Source organism: Pipistrellus hanaki, assembly GCF_964339955.1.
Source record: "Pipistrellus hanaki genome assembly, chromosome: 2".
Lineage (NCBI taxonomy): Eukaryota > Metazoa > Chordata > Mammalia > Chiroptera > Vespertilionidae > Pipistrellus > Pipistrellus hanaki.
The window spans coordinates 174,370,986-174,390,654 of record NC_140504.1 but is presented as its reverse complement, the minus strand read 5'-3'; the positions used below and the strand labels follow the sequence as shown (position 1 = coordinate 174,390,654).

The 19,669-nt window shown below is 40.5% G+C and overlaps 1 protein-coding gene across 4 annotated transcripts in view; it reads left to right on the top strand.

Annotated features, from left to right (window-relative positions):
* The window catches only part of TESK2 (testis associated actin remodelling kinase 2), a 126,054-nt gene that overhangs the window by 78,201 nt on the left and 28,184 nt on the right, over positions 1-19,669 (top strand). For all 4 annotated transcript variants that reach the window (XM_084874598.1, XM_084874597.1, XM_084874596.1 and 1 more), the window contains exon 4: positions 1,487-1,535. In XM_084874598.1, coding sequence (XP_084730724.1) covers positions 1,487-1,535 — 49 coding nt within the window. The remainder of the gene's footprint in view (positions 1-1,486; positions 1,536-19,669) is intronic.

The window sequence follows — 19,669 nt, the reverse complement described above, 5'->3', positions numbered from 1 at the left end:
TGGAACTAAATAACTTTATTCTGTAATGTATTGCCCATTTTGATCAATGACCTTTTGCCATCTTTCAGGCAGCATCATAATCCCACGTTCAAAAAACTTCTGGTTTTTATTAGCAAAAAACTGAATCAGGTACGATTTGACATCATCATCATTATTGAAATTTTTACCATTCAAGGAGTTTTGTAAAGATCGAAACAAAAAGTAATCAGATGGTGCAAGGTCAGGACTATATGGTGGATGTGGCAAAACATCCCAACCAAGCTCCATTAATTTTTGCCGAGTGACCAAAGATGTGTGTGGCCTTGCATTGTCATGATGGAATACAACACCTTTTCGATTTGTCAATTCGGGCCGCTTTTCTTCAACTGCATTGTTTAATTTCGTTAGTTGTTCAATGTAGACATCAGAATTGATCGTTCGGTTGGGTGGTAAGAGTTCAAAGTAGACAATTCCTTTGTAATCCCACCAAACTGATAACAAAACCTTCTTTTGATGAATATCAGCTTTTGATGTTGTTTGAGTTGGTTCACCTGGCCTGCTCCATGATCTTTTCCGCTTGATATTGTTGTAAACAACCCATTTTTCATCGCCAGTTATCAGTCGTTTTAAAAATGGATCATTTTCATTACGTTTCTTTAGCAAATCGCAGCTGCTAATGCGTTGCGTTAACTGTGATTCTTTAATTTCGTGAGAAACCCATGTATCGAGTTTTAAAACACAGCCAAGTTGTTTTAAGTGATTTTCAATGCATGTATGTGATACATGAAGCTTCTCTGCAATCTCACGTGTTGTACTGTGACAGTCCAAATTGATTATTGCTTTGATTAGGGCGTCATCAACTTCAACTGGACGACCAGAGCGTTTTTCATCTTTGAGTGAAAAATCACCAGAACGAAATTTGGCAAACCAATTTTGACACTGCCGTTCTTTTAAGGCTTCGTCACCATAAACAGCACATAACTTTTTATGAGCTTGCGATGCATTTTCCCTTTGCGGAAATAAAAAAGCAAAATATGACGAAAATGTTCCTTTTGATTTTCCATTTTTCAACGAACGCCAAACGAAAACTACAAAACAGATCAAAAAACTTTTTTTACTGATTAACAGCTGAATAGCCAACTATCAAATAACAAAATGTGTTTTACATTTGTACTACGTCTGCAAACCTAAAAATTCAACTGAAGCCATATATGTGTGAAACCCGCAATTACTTAGTTGCCGACCCAATAAAATGCTATTTTTAAGGCTTATCCCCTCCCTCTTGCACCATTGCATTTTACCACTAGTTCTTAACAACCAGAAGTTTCATGTAAACTTTTTTACTAGCCTGGTATTAAAATTTGAGAAGCTTTAGGGCTGTATAGGAGCCCAGGAGACTTCACAGGTATTAGCTTGTTTCTAAAGTTTATAACTAAACTAGATTCTCTATATGGCAGTTACATTTATGTCCTTTTTGTTTGTTTAAAAAAACACTTTTGTTTTATAGGTTCATGGGTGTATGTGTACATCAAGGACAATTGCATGCACTTACAGAGGTAAGACTTCAATAAACATGTTGAAGGTGACTTCTTTGCCTTAGTTTCAGCAATTTATGGTTCCATAGTGATTGTTACTTGCATAAGTAAGCAAAATGTGTGTGCATTTACGTTCATGCAGGGTTAACAATGCTTTCTTCTGTTGCCTGGGGGCAATGGCCATATCTCTTAATACTCTTGGATATCCTCAGAATACTTGATAAATACTCTGACACTATGAGGGCTCAAATATTAAATTGGTTCTTGCTGCCTGCAACAAATTCCCAGACTACCCAGAAATGTTTGGTGTCCTGATACCGCTGTCACTGCTGTAGTTTCCTGGTTGGTCATATTACTCCTTGGAATCAGTTTACACCTCCATTCTCATTTCATTTTCTGACTCTTTAAGGCAGATAAATGTGTAATAGTGATTACTGAGCCTCTGAGGACCAGAGAATCCTCCCTAGAGCAGAGGCTTCCCAATTCAGGCTCTGAGTTATCAGCTTCAGAATTTGCTTGGGTGCTTCTTAGAAACACAGATTTCTAGAATCTTCTAGGTTTAATAGGTCCGCATAAGGCCCATAGGTATTAAACACTCCCCAGATTATTGTAATGAGCAACTAGATTTTAGAATCTGTTCTAGAATATTTTCACATTCCTCTTGAGAAGTACTAAAGTACAAAGTGAAGAAACTTAGGAAAGAAAATAGTTTTACAGAATTTGCAAGGGTATCCTGTTGGCTTGGTGCCTGGTATTAGTCTTATGAAGGAAGGTCTCATGTGCCTCTCTCTGTGTCTCTTTTCTTACTGAGGGCACCAGAATGTGGGATGTGTGTAGCTACATGCTACCTTTTATATAGAAGGCCAAAAAGGTGGAATAGTGAGGTGGTTAAGAGCATGGGCTCTGGCCCGGCCCACATGGCTCAGTGGATAAACATTGACCTATGAATCAGTAGGTCATGGTTCGATTCCTGGTCAGGGAACATGCCTGGGTTGTGGGCTCGATCCCCAGTATGTGATGCGCAGGAGGCAGCCTGTCAGTGATTCTCTTTTATCACTGATATTTCTATCTCTCTCCCCCTTTCTCTTCTACTCTGAAGTCAATAGAGATATATATTTAAAAAAAAAAAAAAAAAAAAAAAAGAGCATGGAATCTGAAGTCTTTGATTATCTAGGTTTGAATCTCACTGTGCCTCAATGTTTTCATCTGGAAATAATAATAATAGTACCTGCCTCCGGGAGTCTGGATAGAGAAGAGGACCAATACCTAAGCCCTAGAGTATTTCAGTGTTAAACATCTGGGAGAAGGGCAGTTTTAGGTGTGGCTAGTGAGGTAGGAAAAAAACCTGGAATGGAAAGGAAGAAGGAGTTTCAAGGAAAATAGAATATTAATTGTGGCAAATGCTGCTGCTGATCTCACAGGGATGTTGTGAGGAAGAAATGTAAAACATTTATTTAGCACAGTGCCTGGCATATAGTAATTGCTAAATGCATTTTAACAATTAGAGCTTTTATTAATAACAGTGACTAGTGCCTCTTGAACTCCTCAAAATGTCAGTATTTTTCATTTGATCTTTAGATCCATGCTGTCTTAAATTTTTTAAATCTTTTATTGAAATAAAGCATAACAGATAAAACACGCATATGAAAAGTGTACAGCTTACTAAATTGTTATAAATGAACACACCCATAACCAGCATCCCAGATCAAGAAACATTTTCTGTGTATTTCTTTTCTCAGAAGTGAGTCTATAAATTCTTCAAAGACAATCCTCTCCTTTCAAGCCTTCTATCCGCCAGAGTTCTGACACTAATAATTGTAAAAGTATTTATTATTCCCTGCTTATATCATTGTTCTCTGTAATGTGAGTTCATTGAAAGGAATTGTATATTGGTTTTGCTGACATGCTTTAATATTTGTGATCATGTTGCAAATTTAGAAGTGGACTCTAATGGGAATGGTAGAAATTAATGACTTTTATACAATATTCTCTTGGCCATGTTGCACTTAAATGTTTTCTGTTGCTTTTTAGTTTGTTTATAGCCATACATAACATTGCAGTGGGTATTTTGTGAAAGAGTGTGTTTTTCTAGTATCATTAATGAGATACTGACATAGCTTATGATATTAATACTTTTTATTATGATATTAATAGACTAATGGTCATAAAGTCCAAATATCCAAAAGGTCTTGGATATTTTTGGGAGGGGATCAACAAAAGTCATCATGGCATGGGTCTCTGGACTCTTACATTAAATTGCCTTATAATTTTGGCTTGGCAGCACAGCTCTTGGTTTCACTAAAATCTTAAAAATAAATTACTAATAACATCTAGCACAGCTCTTGGAACTTGGATGACATTTAGTAAATATTTCCTGATTGGTACTATGTCTGCTCTCCACAGTAATGTATCATTCCTTATTTCTCTTGGAATAGTTTGTCAATAATTATAGTAGACAAGTATAGCTTTTATTAATGTCTGTGAAGTAGTGGTATTAGAAGACTATTTCTTACATTCAGTAGTGATCTGGACTCTTCTTGGCTTGAATCATTTGCACAAATCTTTTTAAAATATGTTTTTTAAATTGATTCTAGAGAGAGGAAATGAGAGAGAGAGAGAGAGAAAGAGAGAGAGAGAGAGAGAGAGAGAGAGAGAGAGAGAGAGAGAGAGAGAGAGAGAAAGACATCGATAGAGAAACACCTATGGTTACTTCCTGTACACTAATTGAATTATGAATTCATGCCCTAGCTGGTTTGCTCAGTGGATAATCATCTGCCTGAAGATTGAAGGGTTGTGGGTTCAATTCCCATCACTGGCACATACCTTGGTTGCAGGCTCTGGTTGGGGAGTGTGTGGGAGGCAACCAATTGATGTGTCTCTCTCACATTGATGTTTCTCTCTGTGTGTTCCCCCCTTTCTTCTACTCTCTCTAAAAATCGATGGAAAAATATCCTTGGGTGAAGGTTAATAAAAGGGTGCTGAGAAAATTGGTTACCCATATGAAAAAAACAACAATTCATATTGTGTTGAGTAGGAATGCCCCTTAAGTACGTCTTTAACTCAGAAGAACTTGTCTTTCACGCATATCAAGGAAGTGCAAGTCTTTGGTTTTTATTTTTAAAAATTATTTTGTTGCTTATGATTTAACCACTACCTCAAATCTATTTTATTTATTTATTTATTTATTTTTTTGAGAGAAAGCGAAACATCAATTTGTTGTTCCAGTTATTTATGCATTTATTGGTTGCTTCTTGTGTGTGCCCTGACCAAAGATTGAGCCTGCAACCTTGGCATATTGGGATGACACTCTAACCAACTTAGCTACCCAGCCATGGCTGAAATCTTTGTTTTTTAAAGACAGAAAATAGCCGAAACTGGTTTGGCTCAGTGGTAGAGCGTCGGTCTGCAGACTGAAAGGTCCCAGGTTCGATTCCGGTCAGGGGCATGTACGTTGGTTGCGGGCACATCCCCAGTAGGGGGTGTGCAAGAGGCAGCTGGTCAATGTTTCTCTCTCATCGATGTTTCTAGCTCTCTATCTCTCTCCCTTCCTCTCTGTAAAAAATCAATAAAATATATTTAAAAAAAAATAAAATAAAGACAGAAAATATAACCCTGTATATCAGTTAGCTATTGCTATATAATATCCAACCACAAAACTCAAAGCATACAGCAATAAAGTTTTATTTCTCTTAAGTCTGCAGGATTTAGCTGAGTTGAGCTGGGCCCAGATGGGCAATCTGCTGGTCTCACTTGGATTCACTCATGTATCAGTGGGTCCGTGGTGATCTGCTCTAGGCTGACTTTTACTGGGGCAACTTTGCTCCAGCTGTTTCTCATATTTCCTTCTAGGGATAGTAGGCTAGCCTGGCTATGTCATTTTAAGAGGAAACCAGAATAGCAAAAGTATGTCAGCCCTATTTGCACAAGTGCTTTTCATGATTCTGCTCATGTTCAAATTTGCTTGGCTAACATCCCATTGGACAAAGCAAGTCACATGCCTGAGTCCACATTGGGGGCAAAATTACATGTCAAAGGGCATGGATTTAGTAAGGAGTGAAGAATTGGAATAGTTGCAAACTTAAATACCCTATAAATATCCCAATTATTAAACCATAATTGTTTGTTTTTTCTACCTTACTTGAGGATAAAAGCTTTCTCTTTTTAAAATAAACTTTCTTTTTTTAAAAAAAAAGCATAACTACCAGTTATTTTATTTTATTTTTAAAAAAATATATTTTTATTGATTTTTTACAGAGAGGAAGGAAGAGAGATAGAGAGCCAGAAACGTCGATGAGAGAGAAACATCGACCAGCTGCCTCCTGCACACCCCCCACTGGGGATGTGCCCGCAACCCAGGTACATGCCCTTGACCGGAATCGAACCCGGGACCCCCCAGTCCGCAGACCGATGCTCTACCACTGAGCCAAACCGGTTTTGGCAATTATCAGTTAAACACCACTGTAGTTATGTGCTTTTGTATATTAGCAAAAGTATCAAAATTCTGTAGTCCAATTTCCTTCATTTTATAGGTGAGAAAACTTAAGTCTTAGAGAAATTAAATAAGTTCCCCTAAGTAGGATTTGTATCCAGGTTCACCTGACTTCAAAGGCTATATTCTTTCCATTGCAACATTCTGTCCTTCATTCATTTATGTATCCCCACATTACTGAGTTAGCAAGGGCTCTTGTATGTGTAGAATGTGTATGAGTCTTACTAATTTGATATACATGTTGGGTAATTTGGAAAAGATATTCCCTGGCTATTGGGTATATTATAATGTATTTGAGTGCAAGTAACAAAAAAATAGTTAAATGGACATAAAAAAGAAGGCTCATGTAACTGGAATTCCAGCAGCTTATTAGGTTAAGGGTTTGTTTGATTCAGCAGCTATGAGACGCTATCCAGAGACGCCACTTCTTTCTGTCTCTGCTCCATCTTTACATTGTCAGCTTCATCCTAAGGTTGACTGTCATTCATAATTTAAAAAGTAGCTGCCACCAATTTACATGTTATAATTTTTCTCTTCCATATATAAGACGGAGGGTGCAGGTCAAAGAAAGAAAGAAGAGAAAGGTACTTCTGGGCAGATTATGTGTCATTTCATAATGCTATTCTTTTTTAATCTTAAAGACACGGAGAGGGAAATATCTTTGTAAGCGGTTTGTGAAGCCTCTTTGTGCAGAACCTCTCAGTGCCTAGGAGACAGGGAATTTGGAGAATGAGTAGGGTATACGGTTGTGGGGCAGGGGTCCCAAGTAACAATACTTGAGAGAAAGGAGTCAGCAAAAATTGCTTGGCAAATAGGATTTTAGAGGTCTCTCTTGCTTTTTCTGCCAGGGAGAAACTATTGTTTCCCTCCCACTGTGGCACTGAGAACCACTAAGATAGAAACACAACAATTGCTTGACCAAGTGAGGTGATATAGTGTCTCTACAGCAATGTCTCCTCAGTCTGGCAGATATTTGGTACAGAAAGAAATGTTAGCTCATGAGGGAATGGATCAGCCCTGCAAGGCGACTACAGATAATTTAGCCCTCATCCTCTTCTTACTCACTATTTCCACTCTCTTTATACACCTTCTTTCTTTATTAAAGAATAGTTGATACATATTGTTTTTGAGTTGTTTTTTGTCAGGCCTGTAAGAGGCCTTATATAATCAGAGAGCTTACAATGAAAGGAAACTCTGTGGGTTCAGTGACTAAACTTATGCATTATTTATAAAACTGAGCAGCCAGACCCCGATTCCAGTTTCTTGATGTGCTGTGATATTGCCATTACTTGTGCCTGCTTCTTTTCTTGATTCTGTGTGACCCAGTACAGAGTATTCTCCTGGCCTTATTTACCCTGAAGCAGGTGTGAAATCGTCTGGTGTCTTGGGTTAACTTTTTCAGATAGCCATACCTATCTATCTTTTAAGCAAGGGGTGGATTTGGGGAGGCCACACTAAAGGTACTAACAATGATTGCCTCTGTGATTTAGGACTTCCTAACAGAATGGCGAGGGTAGGGGAAATGACAAAGACGTGAATTAGCATCTGTGAGGGAAGAAAGATTCACTTTATACATAACATGCCACTTCAAGCAAATCTGATGTAGGCTAGGTAGGCTCTGGGCTTACCAGGATAAAAAAGAAGGCTGTTCCCAAATCTACTACTGCATAATAAACTACCCTAAAACAGTGGCGTAAAACAACCATTGTATTTTGCTTGTGATTTTGTAGGTCAGGCATTTGGAAGGGCTTTGCTGAATCTCTGATCCTCATGTGTCAGCTGGGGTGGGGGAGGGGTGGTGGGAAAGGGGGTCTGAGCTGGTGGACCCATTTCTTTCTTTTTTCTTTTTCTTTTTTTTTTTAAAAATATATTTTATTGATTTTTTTTTTTGCCCCCCTCCCTCCCATACATACCCTCCCTCCCCAGAGTTTTATGTCCATTGGTTGTACTTATATGCATGTATACAAGTCCTTCGGTTGATCTATTATCTCCCCCAAATCTCCCTCCCCTCCCCGTTGTAATTTGACAGTCTGCTTGTTGCTTTACTGTCTCTATATCTATATTCTGGTTCATCAGTTTATAATGTTCTTTATTATCCATAAATGAGTGAGGTCATGTGGTGTTTCTCTTTCATTGATTGGCTTATTTCCTGGTGGACCCATTTCTAAGACGGCTACTTTATTCACATGTCTGGTGCCATGGTGCTTCTGGGCCCCTCTCTTCCTTTATTTCTTTTTAGTTGAATTTATTGGGTTACAGATTTCAAGTGTACAATTCAATAAAACACCACCTGCACGCTGCATCGCACACCCATTGCCCCAAGCAAGGCCTGTTCCCATTTTGCCTCTCTTTGCCCACCTCCACCTATCCCCAACTCTCTTTCCTTCTGACTGTCACCGCACCGTTGTCTGTGTCTATGTGTTATATATATACTAGAGGCCTGATGCATGAAGATTCATGCAAGAATGGGCCTTCCTTCCCCTGGCTGCCAGCCCCACCTTTGCTACAGCCAGAGCTGCCTTTTCGCCTTCCCACGCTGCCCAAAGGCCTGGAGTGGCTGGGGGCGGTGCAGAATGCCTGCATCCTGCCCTGCCCCAGGCTGCTCAGTGCCTGTGCACGCAAATTAACCTGCCAGCTTTGTTGGGTTAATTTGCATATTCACTCCTGATTGGCTGGTGGACATCACAAAGGTATGGTCAACTTGCATCCTACTCTTTTATGAGTGTGTGTGTGTGTGTGTGTGTGTGTGTGTGTTCTTTTGTATAATCCGTTCATTTTCTTTCATCCAGTTCTCCAACCCCTCCCCTCTGACAGCTGTCAGTTTGTTCCCTGTGTCCATGCCTCTGTTTCTATTTTGTTCGTCTGTTTATTTTGTTTATTAGATTCCACACATAAATGAGATCATATGGTATTTGACTTTGTCTGACTGTGGGCCTCTCTTTCACTACATGGTGTCTCATTCTTTAAGTCATTCCTCATGGCTTGAGCTTCCCACAGCTTGGTGATCTCAGGATAGTGTTGGGCTTTTTATGGTGACTAATGAGAGGTACAAGCCACCCAAGTGGAAACAGCAAGAGCAAGACTTCTTATGACCTAGCTTTGGAAGTTTCATAATGTCACTTAAGCTGCATTTTATTGGTCAGCTTTGATTCAAGGGAAGGTGAATTATTAGACTGTACATCTTAAAGACCATTTTTATTTAGTGTCTGGGATAACAAAAAAAAAGAATTCTTACTATACCCTTCCTTAGAAACTATTTTTTTAAATACATTTTTTTTTTTTTTTTAATTTCAGAGAGGAAGAGAGAGGGAGGGAGGGAGGAAGGGAGGGAGGGAGGGAGGAGAGAGAGAGAGAGAGAGAGAGAGAGAGAGAGAGAGAGAGAGAGAGAGAGAAAGAGAAACGTCAATGATGAGAATCAGCGATTGGCTTGCTCCTACAAGCCCCCACTAGGGATTGAGCCTGCAATCTGTGCATGTGCTCTTGACCGGAATTGACCCTGGGACCCTTTAGTCTGCAGGCCCACACTCTGTCCACTGAGCCAGACTGGCTAGAGCTGTTTTCCACTCTTTTAAATACAACTTAGCTCAGTTTGGTTACCCTTTTCAATCTTACCATTTGCTATTGTTAGAATCCTTGTTCAGCCAAATAAAAAGATATGTTAGTTTTGACTTTTTCCTCATCTCTTGAATTGAATCAGTTCCCAATTGTACCCTGTATTTTCTCTTTAATGTCTTTCTGGTTATTTTTTTCTCTCCATTCTTGTCACAATCTTATTCCATGGCTGAATTCCTGCAAATACTTTGTGCCTCGTTTTCCTGTCTCTAGTCTTTCTTTGCTTCATTTTGATATGCTACTACTTAGATAATCTTCATTAGACATATTTTGCTAATGTATGTTTCTGTTTAAAAACTTCTGTATAGTGCCGGGACTGGTTTGGCTCAATGGATAGAGAGTCGGCTTGGGGACTGAAGAGTCCCGGGTTCGATTCCGGTCAAGGGCATGTATCTTGGTTGCGGGCATATCCCCAGTAGGGGGTGTGCAAGAGGCAGCTAATTGATGACTCTCTCTCATCGATGTTTCTAACTCTCTATCTCTCTCCCTTCCTCTCTGTACAAAATCAATAAAATATATTTAAAAAAAAAATAAAAAAATAAAAACTTCTGTATAGCATTCTAGACTCTCTGATCTGATTTCAGAATATGAACCCCTCCCTTTAGTTAGGTGGATCTTTTTGCTGTCTTCTGTATATGCTGGCCTTAGATGTACTTTCCAGGACCTAGAATGCTCTTTCTTCTCTTCACCTTCCCACCGTCCAAGTTATGTCGAATCCCAGGTTTTCTAATGAAGTTCTGCTTCTGAATTTTCGACCTATAAAATCACACAGGACCTGAAATAATGCACTATATGGTTATGCTGATAGTACAGTTGACCCTTGAATAACATGACTTGAACTGTGAGTCCACTAATACACATAATTCCTCCCCAACCCCAGAATTTTTTTCAATAAAATCTGTAAAATGTATTTTTTTTCCCTTTTGATTTTTAAATAACATTTTACTTTCTGTAGCTTATTTTATTGTAAGAATACAGTATGTAATATATATATATATATATATATATATATATATATATATATATGTTAATCGACAGTGTGTTATCTGTAAGGCTACTCATTAATGGTAGACTACTAGTAGTAAAGTTTTGGGGGAGTCAAAAGTTATATATGGATTTTTGACTGCACAGAGGGGTCGACTTCCAAGGCTCAACTATATAAATGTAAGATGTTTATAATTGATTATTTTTAGTAAAGACCTAGTTTTAAAAAAGCTGAATTAGCCCCAGTGGAAAGAGCCAAAAGTCAAAAGTAGTGTGAAATGTCACATCAAGTCCCTTCACAAATTAGAAGTTTGCTTATTTCATTTATACTTGTAAAAATAGCTAAAAGTATTCCTACAAATACATGTTAGCATCTTATTTACTTTTGAAAAAGCTTTAATTTTTTGATTTGGTCATTTAGCGATAAAAAATTTAAATAGATTGTACAAGTTTTATATTCTTATTTTTAGTTATTCCTTCCTTATGACATTTGAGAAACAAGAATTTGAAGTTGGCAGTCTAACCCACAAGTAATAAAAGAGTTCATTTAGTTTACTTTATTCTTAAAATAGTTTTTCCCTGACTTGCTAGTTTGCTTCTGGCTCATTTATTTATTTAAAAAAAAAAAAAAAAAAAAAAGATGGCCGAAACCGGTTTGGCTCAGTGGCTAGAGCTTTGGTCTGCGGACTGAGGGGTCCTGGGTTCATTTCTGGTCAAGGGCATGTACCTTGGTTGCAGGCACATCCCCGGTGGGGGGTGTGCAGGAGGCGGCTGGTCGATGTTTCTCTCTCATAGATGTTTCTGGCTCTCTATCCCTCTTCCTTCCTCTCTGTGAAAAATCAATAAAATATATTAAAAAAAGAAAAAGAAAAAAAAAAAGATGTATTGGGCTCCTACAATGTGTCCAGCACTATTCCAGGTGCTGAGAATATGATAATGAACCAGTAATAATGTCTGCCCTTTTGGAATTTACATTGTAATCAGCAATGCGTGGGCAGAAGAGTTAGACTAAATAAGAAAACAAATAATAATATATATGGTGTCAAGTGTTGTGGAGTTTGCAATTTCAATTATATGGACAGGGAAAGTCTTATAGAAAAAGGCAAAAATTAAGGAGCTCAGGGAACTAGCTGTGTGAATATCTGGAGAAAGATATTCTGTTCTAGGCAGTGGAACAGCAAGTACAAAGACATGGTGGCAGATATGTGCCTGGTGTGGTCAAGGAACTCCAACGAGAGTGATGTGGCTGCAGGGGTGAGAGTAAAAAGAACAGTCGTAGATGGCAGTCAGAGAGGAAAGACAGGCCAGGTCACATAGAGTCTTAGAGACCATTGTAAGAGCTTCGGCCTTTACTCAGGATGAATTATGAAATCTATAGAGGTGTGACATGATGTGACTTAACTTTTAACAGTATCACCCTGGCTACTATATGGTGAATTAGAACAAAAAGGAGGCAAGGGTGAAAGTAGGAAGATTAGTTAACAGACTATTGCAATAGAGTCTGTGCAATAAGTAACAACAATGCAAAAAAGATGCAAGATAGGCAAAGGTAACATGAACCAGAATGGTAGCAGTGGAGTTGGTGGTTCTGCATCTAGTTAAAAAGTAGAGAAAACAGGTTTTCCTGATGCATTCAGTTTGGGGTGTAAGAAGATGAAAGAAGTCAAGAATAACTCCGAAATTTTGGGCCTGAACACGTGAAGGATAGAGTTGCTGTTGAATGAGATGGGCAAGACTGTAAGAAATACATGGTGGGCCGAAACCAGTTTGGCTCAGTGGATAGAGCGTCGGCCTGCGGACTGAAAGGTCCTGGGTTCGATTCTGGTCAAGGGCATATACCTTGGTTGCGGCAACATCCCCAGTGGGGGGTGTGCAGGAGGCAGCTGATGGATGATTCTCTCTCATCGATGTTTCTAACCCTCTATCTCTCTCTCTTCCTCTCTGTAAAAAATCAATAAAAAATATATATTTAAAAAAGAAAAAAAGAAAAAAAGAAATACATGATGGGAGGTGATCAAAAGATCAGTTTTGAAATGAGCCAGAGCAAACTAGCAAGGTTTAGTTTGAAATATTTATTGGACACCAAGTAGGGATAACTTCATAGAGCATCAGCATTCCAAGAAGTACCGAGTGATACTTTCGTTGTTCAGATCCTGTTTGTCAGCCTTTTCACTAGGTAACATTCCACTGATTTGGAAGGAGCCGTTTTAAACTTCTGTATTACTTCCTGAGTAATAATAATGAAAAAATAAGTTATTTTTCACCAAGTTGGCATGGCTCAGTGGTTGAGCGTCAACTTATGAACCAGGAGGTCATAGTTCAATTCCCTGTCAGGCACATGCCTGGGTTGTGGGCTTGATCCCCAGTGAGAGGTAAGCAGGAGGCAGCCCATCAATAATTCTCTCTCATCATTGAGGTTTCTATCTCTTTCTTTCTCTCTGAAATCAATAAAAAGATATTTAAAAAAAAATAAGTTATTTTTCTTTCTAATGCTTTCTATATGCCAGAACCTGCTAAACTTCACCCACTCCCATATGTTGTTTAATTATCACACAATCCCATGAAGTAGGTGGTATTTTTTCTGTTTTACAGATGAGAAATCTGAGGGCTCTGAAAGAAATCACCTAAAACATCTTAGCTAAGTAGTGGAGCTGGAGCTGGGATTTGAATCACGTTCTGGCTGGTTATAATTGTGTTTACTAGACTTTAAACTCTTTGGGCTTAGCTATTTTGTTGCTGCCAATGCTTCATAACTGGCACATAAAGGCATACAATAAATATTAGTTGCATGGATGAATAAGTGAATACTGCTTTCTAATACTTGAGCTTCCAGCAGTAAAACTGTTAGCCACAAAGACTTCTGATATACATATGGAGCTACCTTAAAATGGAGCCAGAGATACAATTTGGAGCTGCCATCCCAAAGGAACTGCCTTGTGCCTCTTATGCCTCAAACCTTTGGTGTGATGTATGCATATGTGCATAACCCATTGACATAGTAGGGCGGTGAAGGCCTGGGGTGGAGAGGAGGTGGGCTAGAATTGGTCAATGGGGGGAAAAGGGGACATATGTAATACTTTCAACATTAAAGATTTTTTAAAATGTTAAAGAGGGCAAAATAACCTTTGGACTAGGCCTAAAGCAACATTGTGTCCTGAAGAACTGTTTGCAAAGATAACAGGAAAGCATATATTATGACTACCAACTGATGGCTACTGGACTGAAAATTAGCACTGTTTAGAATTAGCATCACAATGCTAGCTTGTTTATATCAGTAGAAATACTTTTTAGCCCTATCTGGTTTGGCTCAGTAGATAGAGCTTTGGCCTGTGAACTGAGGGTCCCGGGTTTGATTCCAGTGAAAGGCACATACTTTGGCTGCATGCACAGGGCCCTGGTCAGGGACATTTGGGAGGCAACCAACTGATTGTGTCTCTCTCATATCAGTGTTTCTGTCTCCCTCTCCCTCCCATTCTCTCTAAAAATCAGTGGGAAAAATCAGTAGCCCTCCCCTGCAGGCTTAATTGTCCCCAGCTACCCTCCCTTGCAGGCCTGGTCCCTTCCAACTACCCTCCCCTGCTGGCCATCTTGTGTCCACATTGGGGCAGCCATATTGTGTGTTGGAGTGATAGTCAATTTGCAATTACTCTTTTATTAGATAGAATAGAGGTCTGGTGCACAGGTGGGGGCTGGCTGGTTTGCCCTGAAGAGTGTCTCAGGTCAGAGTGGGGGTTCCCTTGGGACATGGGGCGGCCTGAGCGAGGGGCCTATGGTGATTTGCAGGCCGGCCACGCCCCCTGGCAACCCAAGTGGAGGCCCTGGAATCTGGGATTTATTTATCTTCTATAATTACAACTTTGTAGCCTTGAGCGGATGCCAGGGCCCGCCACAGTGGGCAGGAAGCTTGGCTTCCTCCATTGCCAGGGAAACCCAAACCTCCTGCTCACTTTGTGGCCGCAGCTATCTTGGTTGGGCTAATTTGCATAAGACGACCCCCTAATTTTACAGTTAAAACATAGGTTTAGGCCTATATTCGCTGTATAAGACTACCCCCCACGTCAAAGAAAAAACTTACTTTGCTGTCAAGATCTGCAGGTAATTTTTGTGCAATTTTGGTCTTTTGCCCCCGATTTTTGGTTGACTTTTTTTCATTTCAAAAGTCGTCTTATACACCGGAAAATATGGTACTTGTTCCTGATTGGCTGGTGGGTGTGTCTTATGAGTGTAGTGGAGGTGCAGTCAATTTGCATGTTTCTCTTTTATTATTATAGTGTAGATCAGTGTTTCCCAAACTTTTGACATATGTGTACCCCTTCTGTAATTTTCGTAACGCTGAGTACCCCTCGTACTCATGAGAACGTAGAATTAGGCGCAGCGAAGCACGATGCAGTGCATATCCCCACCAAACTCCAGTGCAACACGTACCCTCACCAAACTCTTCCCATACCCCTGGGGGTACGCGTACCACACTTTGGGAAACACTGGTGTAGATGATGGCAGGGATAGTATCTTACACATTTGTATACTTCTAATCTTCCAATAGTGCCTTGTGTTTGGAAGATACTCTATGGATATTGGCTGATGATTAAGTAGGGAGGAAAGGAAGCAAACATTTTATGCCATCTGAACAGTGAAGTCAAGGTAAATTTTCTAACACATTTTAGCACCTATAAATGGCTGGAACTCTTGCTTCATTAATGGAATAGTTTCTGAATGGCCTAATGGCCTTTTGCACTGTTCAATTGTAAGACCTCTTGTGTAGTCATACTTGGACTCTGTAACTAACTTGCTCAACAACTTATTTTCTATCCAGCTAGCTAGTCAAACATGTACTTCTGGTATATCCAAAAGGAACAGAACTGAGCACTAGACTTCTTTTATTGATTTCAGAGAGGAAGGAAGTGGGAGAGAGAGATAGAAACATCAATAATGAGAGAGAATAGAGAGAATCCAAGATGGCTGCTCGGGTAGGCAACTAGCCGCAGCCACACACAACAATTTTAATAAAATACAACAAAAATATAAAATGGACATTACCCAGAACTACAGGAAAGTCGACTGACTGGAAATCCTACAACAAGAAGCAAGGAGAAAACCAGAAGGAAGTGCGGAGGAGCTGTAAAAGCCCAAGGTACGGAGACACGCGGCGCACGCGAAGAGGACGGAGCCGGAGAGGAGGGAGGCCGAGTGCCTGGCGGGCGTTCCCTAGCGGAAAGGAGATAAACACTCCGACTGTGCTGGGCCCCCAACTGCTCTGAACCCCAGTTCTGGGCCAGACCCCGGGGACTCAGGCTCAGCCATAGGGAGCTGGGCTGTAAGTCGGAACCCCGGGGTAGCGGAGAAAGGAGGTCCCGGAGGCGCGCACACTGCCCCCAGAGAAGGGACGGTCGGCTGTGCCGCGGGACTGCCCTGACGGGAAGGAGACTGGGGCTCCAGACTGCTGTGAACGCCACCTCCAACTCCACTTCCAACTGAACTGAACCCCAATACCGGGCTCATTGGGGGAGAGCATAGACTGTTTGGCAGCAGGCGAAAATCGAGGGCACCTTTCTCTCAGAGGCGCCGGCAGCGAGCACTGAAGGACCCGCACAGGGCGGGGCTCACGGAAGCCAAAGCTGCAGGCTCCACCCTGAAACCCCGTCCCATCTGTAACTGCGAAATGCGACAACAAAATAGATCACAAATGAAAGAAATGGAGGACAAAAAGCGCCTGGATATAGAGTTCAAATCTACGCTTATAAGGTTTTTCAAGAATTTCCTAGAAAAGATGGATAAGGCCTATGAGGATATGAAAAGAGATCAACTAGAATTAATAAGGAGTCAACAAGAAATGATAAGGGATCAACAAGAAATAAAGAATACATTGTCTGAAATAAAAAATATTCTACAGAGTCCTAAAAACAGAAGGGAAGATCGCAAGAATCAAGTCAAAGATTTGGAACATAAAGAGCCAGAAGACACTCCTCCACAGAAGCTAGAAGGCAAGAGAATCCAGAAAATTGAAGATAATGTAAGAAACCTCTGGGACAACTTCAAGCGAACCAACATCAGAATTATGGGGGTTCCAGAAGATGAGAGAGAGCAAGATATCGAAAACATACTGAAAGAAATAGTGACAGAAAACTTCCCCCACCTGGTGAAAGAATTTGACTTACAAGTCCAGGAAGCCCACAGAACTCCAAACAAAAGGAATCCAAAGAGGACCACACCGAGACACATCATTATTAAAATTCCAAGAGCAAAAGATAAAGAGAGAATATTAAAAGAAGCAAGAGCAAAGAAGGTAGTAACTTATAAAGGAGCACCTATACGATTGTCAGCTGACTTCTCAACAGAAACCATCCAGGCCAGAAGGGAATGGCAAGAAATATTCAAGGTGATGAATAGCAAGAACCTACAGCCAAAAATAAGCTACCCAGCAAAGCTATCATTCAGAATCGAAGGCCAGATAAAGAGCTTCACTAATAAAAAAAAAAGCTAAAGGAGTTCATCACCACCAAACCAGAATTATATGAATTGCTGAAGGGGGTTCTTTCAGAAGAGAAAGTAAACAAAGATAAAAATTATGAACAACAAATACGTAATTATCAACAAGTGAATCTAAAAACCAAGGAAATTAAAAAAAATCTGATGAACAATATTAACTGTTGAATATAATAGAATCAGAGGTATGGAAGGGGAGTGAACTGACGATTCTTGGGGAAAAGGGGAGAGGGGGGCGTGGGAAGAGACTGAACATAAACTGTGCACCTATGGATGAGGACAATGGGGAGAGGGGAAAGGGCAGAGGGTGGGGTGGGAACCTGGTGGAGGAGAGCACTGGTGGGGGGGGGGGGAAGGAACATTTGTAATAATATGAAAAATAAAAACTTATTAAAAAAAATAAATAAATAAAAAAATAATGAGAGAGAATAATTGATTGGCTGCCTCCTGTATGCCCCACACTGGGGATCCAGCCCACAACCTGGGCATGTGCCCTGACCGAGAATTGAACCATGAACCATTGACACTCAACCACTGAGCCACACTGGCTGGGCAAAGTATTTCTTTTTTTTTTTTTTAAACCAAATGATTTATTGTACTTGGCAGTATCAGGGACACTTTTTATTTAATTTTTATTTTTTTGTTTTGTTTATTAATCCTCACCCAAGGATTTTTTTTCCATTGAATTTAGAGAGAGTGAAAGGGAGGGAGGGGGCTGGAGAGAGAAAGAGAAACATTGATGTGAGAGAGACATTTTGATTGATTGCTTCATGCACGTGTCCTGACCAGGACTGGGTATTGAACTTGCAACCCAAATATATGCCTTTCAGGGAGAATTGAACCCGCCACCTTTTGGTGTGTGGGCCAACACTCTAACCACTAAGCAACACTGATCAGGGCAGGGAAACTTTTTAAGATACTTTTCTGATGATCAAATCATTACATACTTATTAAAGAAGTAGCTCCTATTTTTAGAATGTTAATTGCATTTTCTTTTTTCATCCTTTTGACAACCCTCTGAGATATAGCCATTATTATTGCTATTTTATATAAGAAGAAACAGAGACTTAGAGAGATTAAATAATACTTGAAAAGCAGGCCTCCCACTTTTTACCTACTTAGTTCCTCAATTTTCAAATCTTAGTTTAAATTTTCACTTCATTGTAGTGGTTTTTCCTTATAACCTCCCCCCAGCTAGATAATGATTTCACTTATTATTCTCTTGGAAATCACCCTTTCTTTTTCATTATAGCACATCTCAGAATTCTTCATTTATTTGAACGTTTGTTTGTTTATGTCTCTATCCATATATCAGTCCAGTGAGTACTGGGGCCATTTTCTGTTTTGCCACTAGCACCAAATTGATAGAGGTCACTGAAGAGGTAGGGGTGGGTGGAAAAAGTAGTCAGGCTTCTTCACACACTGCTTTTCCATCAAGCTAAGGAAGCTAAAGACAAAGTTTTTAGGTTTTGGAAGGCTGGAGTGTTGACACAATTGAGGGCATCACAATTAAGGGTAGTTATGGTGAGTGTGCTTCTTATGCTAATTACTAACTTGTTTCTCCTGATAAAGCTAAAATATTAATTGCTTTAACTATTTGGCAAGGATGTTATAGAAGGAAAGTGTATGATATGGGCCTTATAATGCCTTGCCTTTCAGATCTACTCTTTCATATTATATTGTTGTTTTTTTTGTTTTTTGTTTTTTTTTCTTTTCTTTTTTTTTTTTAATTTATTTATTTTTAAATCAATCTTTATTGTTCATATTATTACAAAGGTTCCTCATTTCTTCCCCCCTCCACCAGGTTCCCACCCCACCCTCCGCCCCCTCCCCATCCCCCATTGTCCTCATCCATAGGTGCACAGTTTATGTTCAGTCTCTTCCTCCCTCCCATTCCCCGATAGTAAATCCCTTTTCAGATAGTAAATCTGTTACTTAGCATTTTCTCATATCAATAATACCTCCACATGCCCAATGATACACTTCACACAAAAGACATTTTCAAATAGGTCAACCAGCCTCATCCAGGCCCCACCCAAGGCACTCACAGATCAACACCCCAGCGCTATATTAACTCAACACATCCAGATCTAAGCCTTCATCACTTGATTCAGCAGACCCTCAAGTTCCCGCAAAAGTTTCCAGCCATGTCTGAGAGGCAGCCGTGGGCAGGTACAGGCGAGGAGCGAGCTGTTTCGGGCCTGGCTGCTCCGGGCCTGGCCTCTGTTGCTCTGGTTCGTTCCACAACCAGCTGCTCCGGGTCTGGTCACTGCCGCTCCCGACCTAGTTGCTCTGGACTTGGCTGTTGCTGCTATAGGCCTGGCCGCACCCGACCCGGCTGCTCTGGGCCCGGTAGCTTCGGTCCCGGCCACTCCGGGCCTGGCCGCTCCCAGCCTGTCAGCCGCTGCTCCGGGCCTGGCCGCACCTGACCCGGCTGCTCCGAGCCTGGCCGCTCCCAGCCTGGATGCTCCATGCTTGGCTACTGCTGTTCTGGGCCTGGCTACTCCCAACCCGGCTGCTCTGGGCCCGGAGAAGCCACTCCGTGTCTGGGTGTTCCTGGACTGGCCACTCTGGGCTTGGCCGCCTC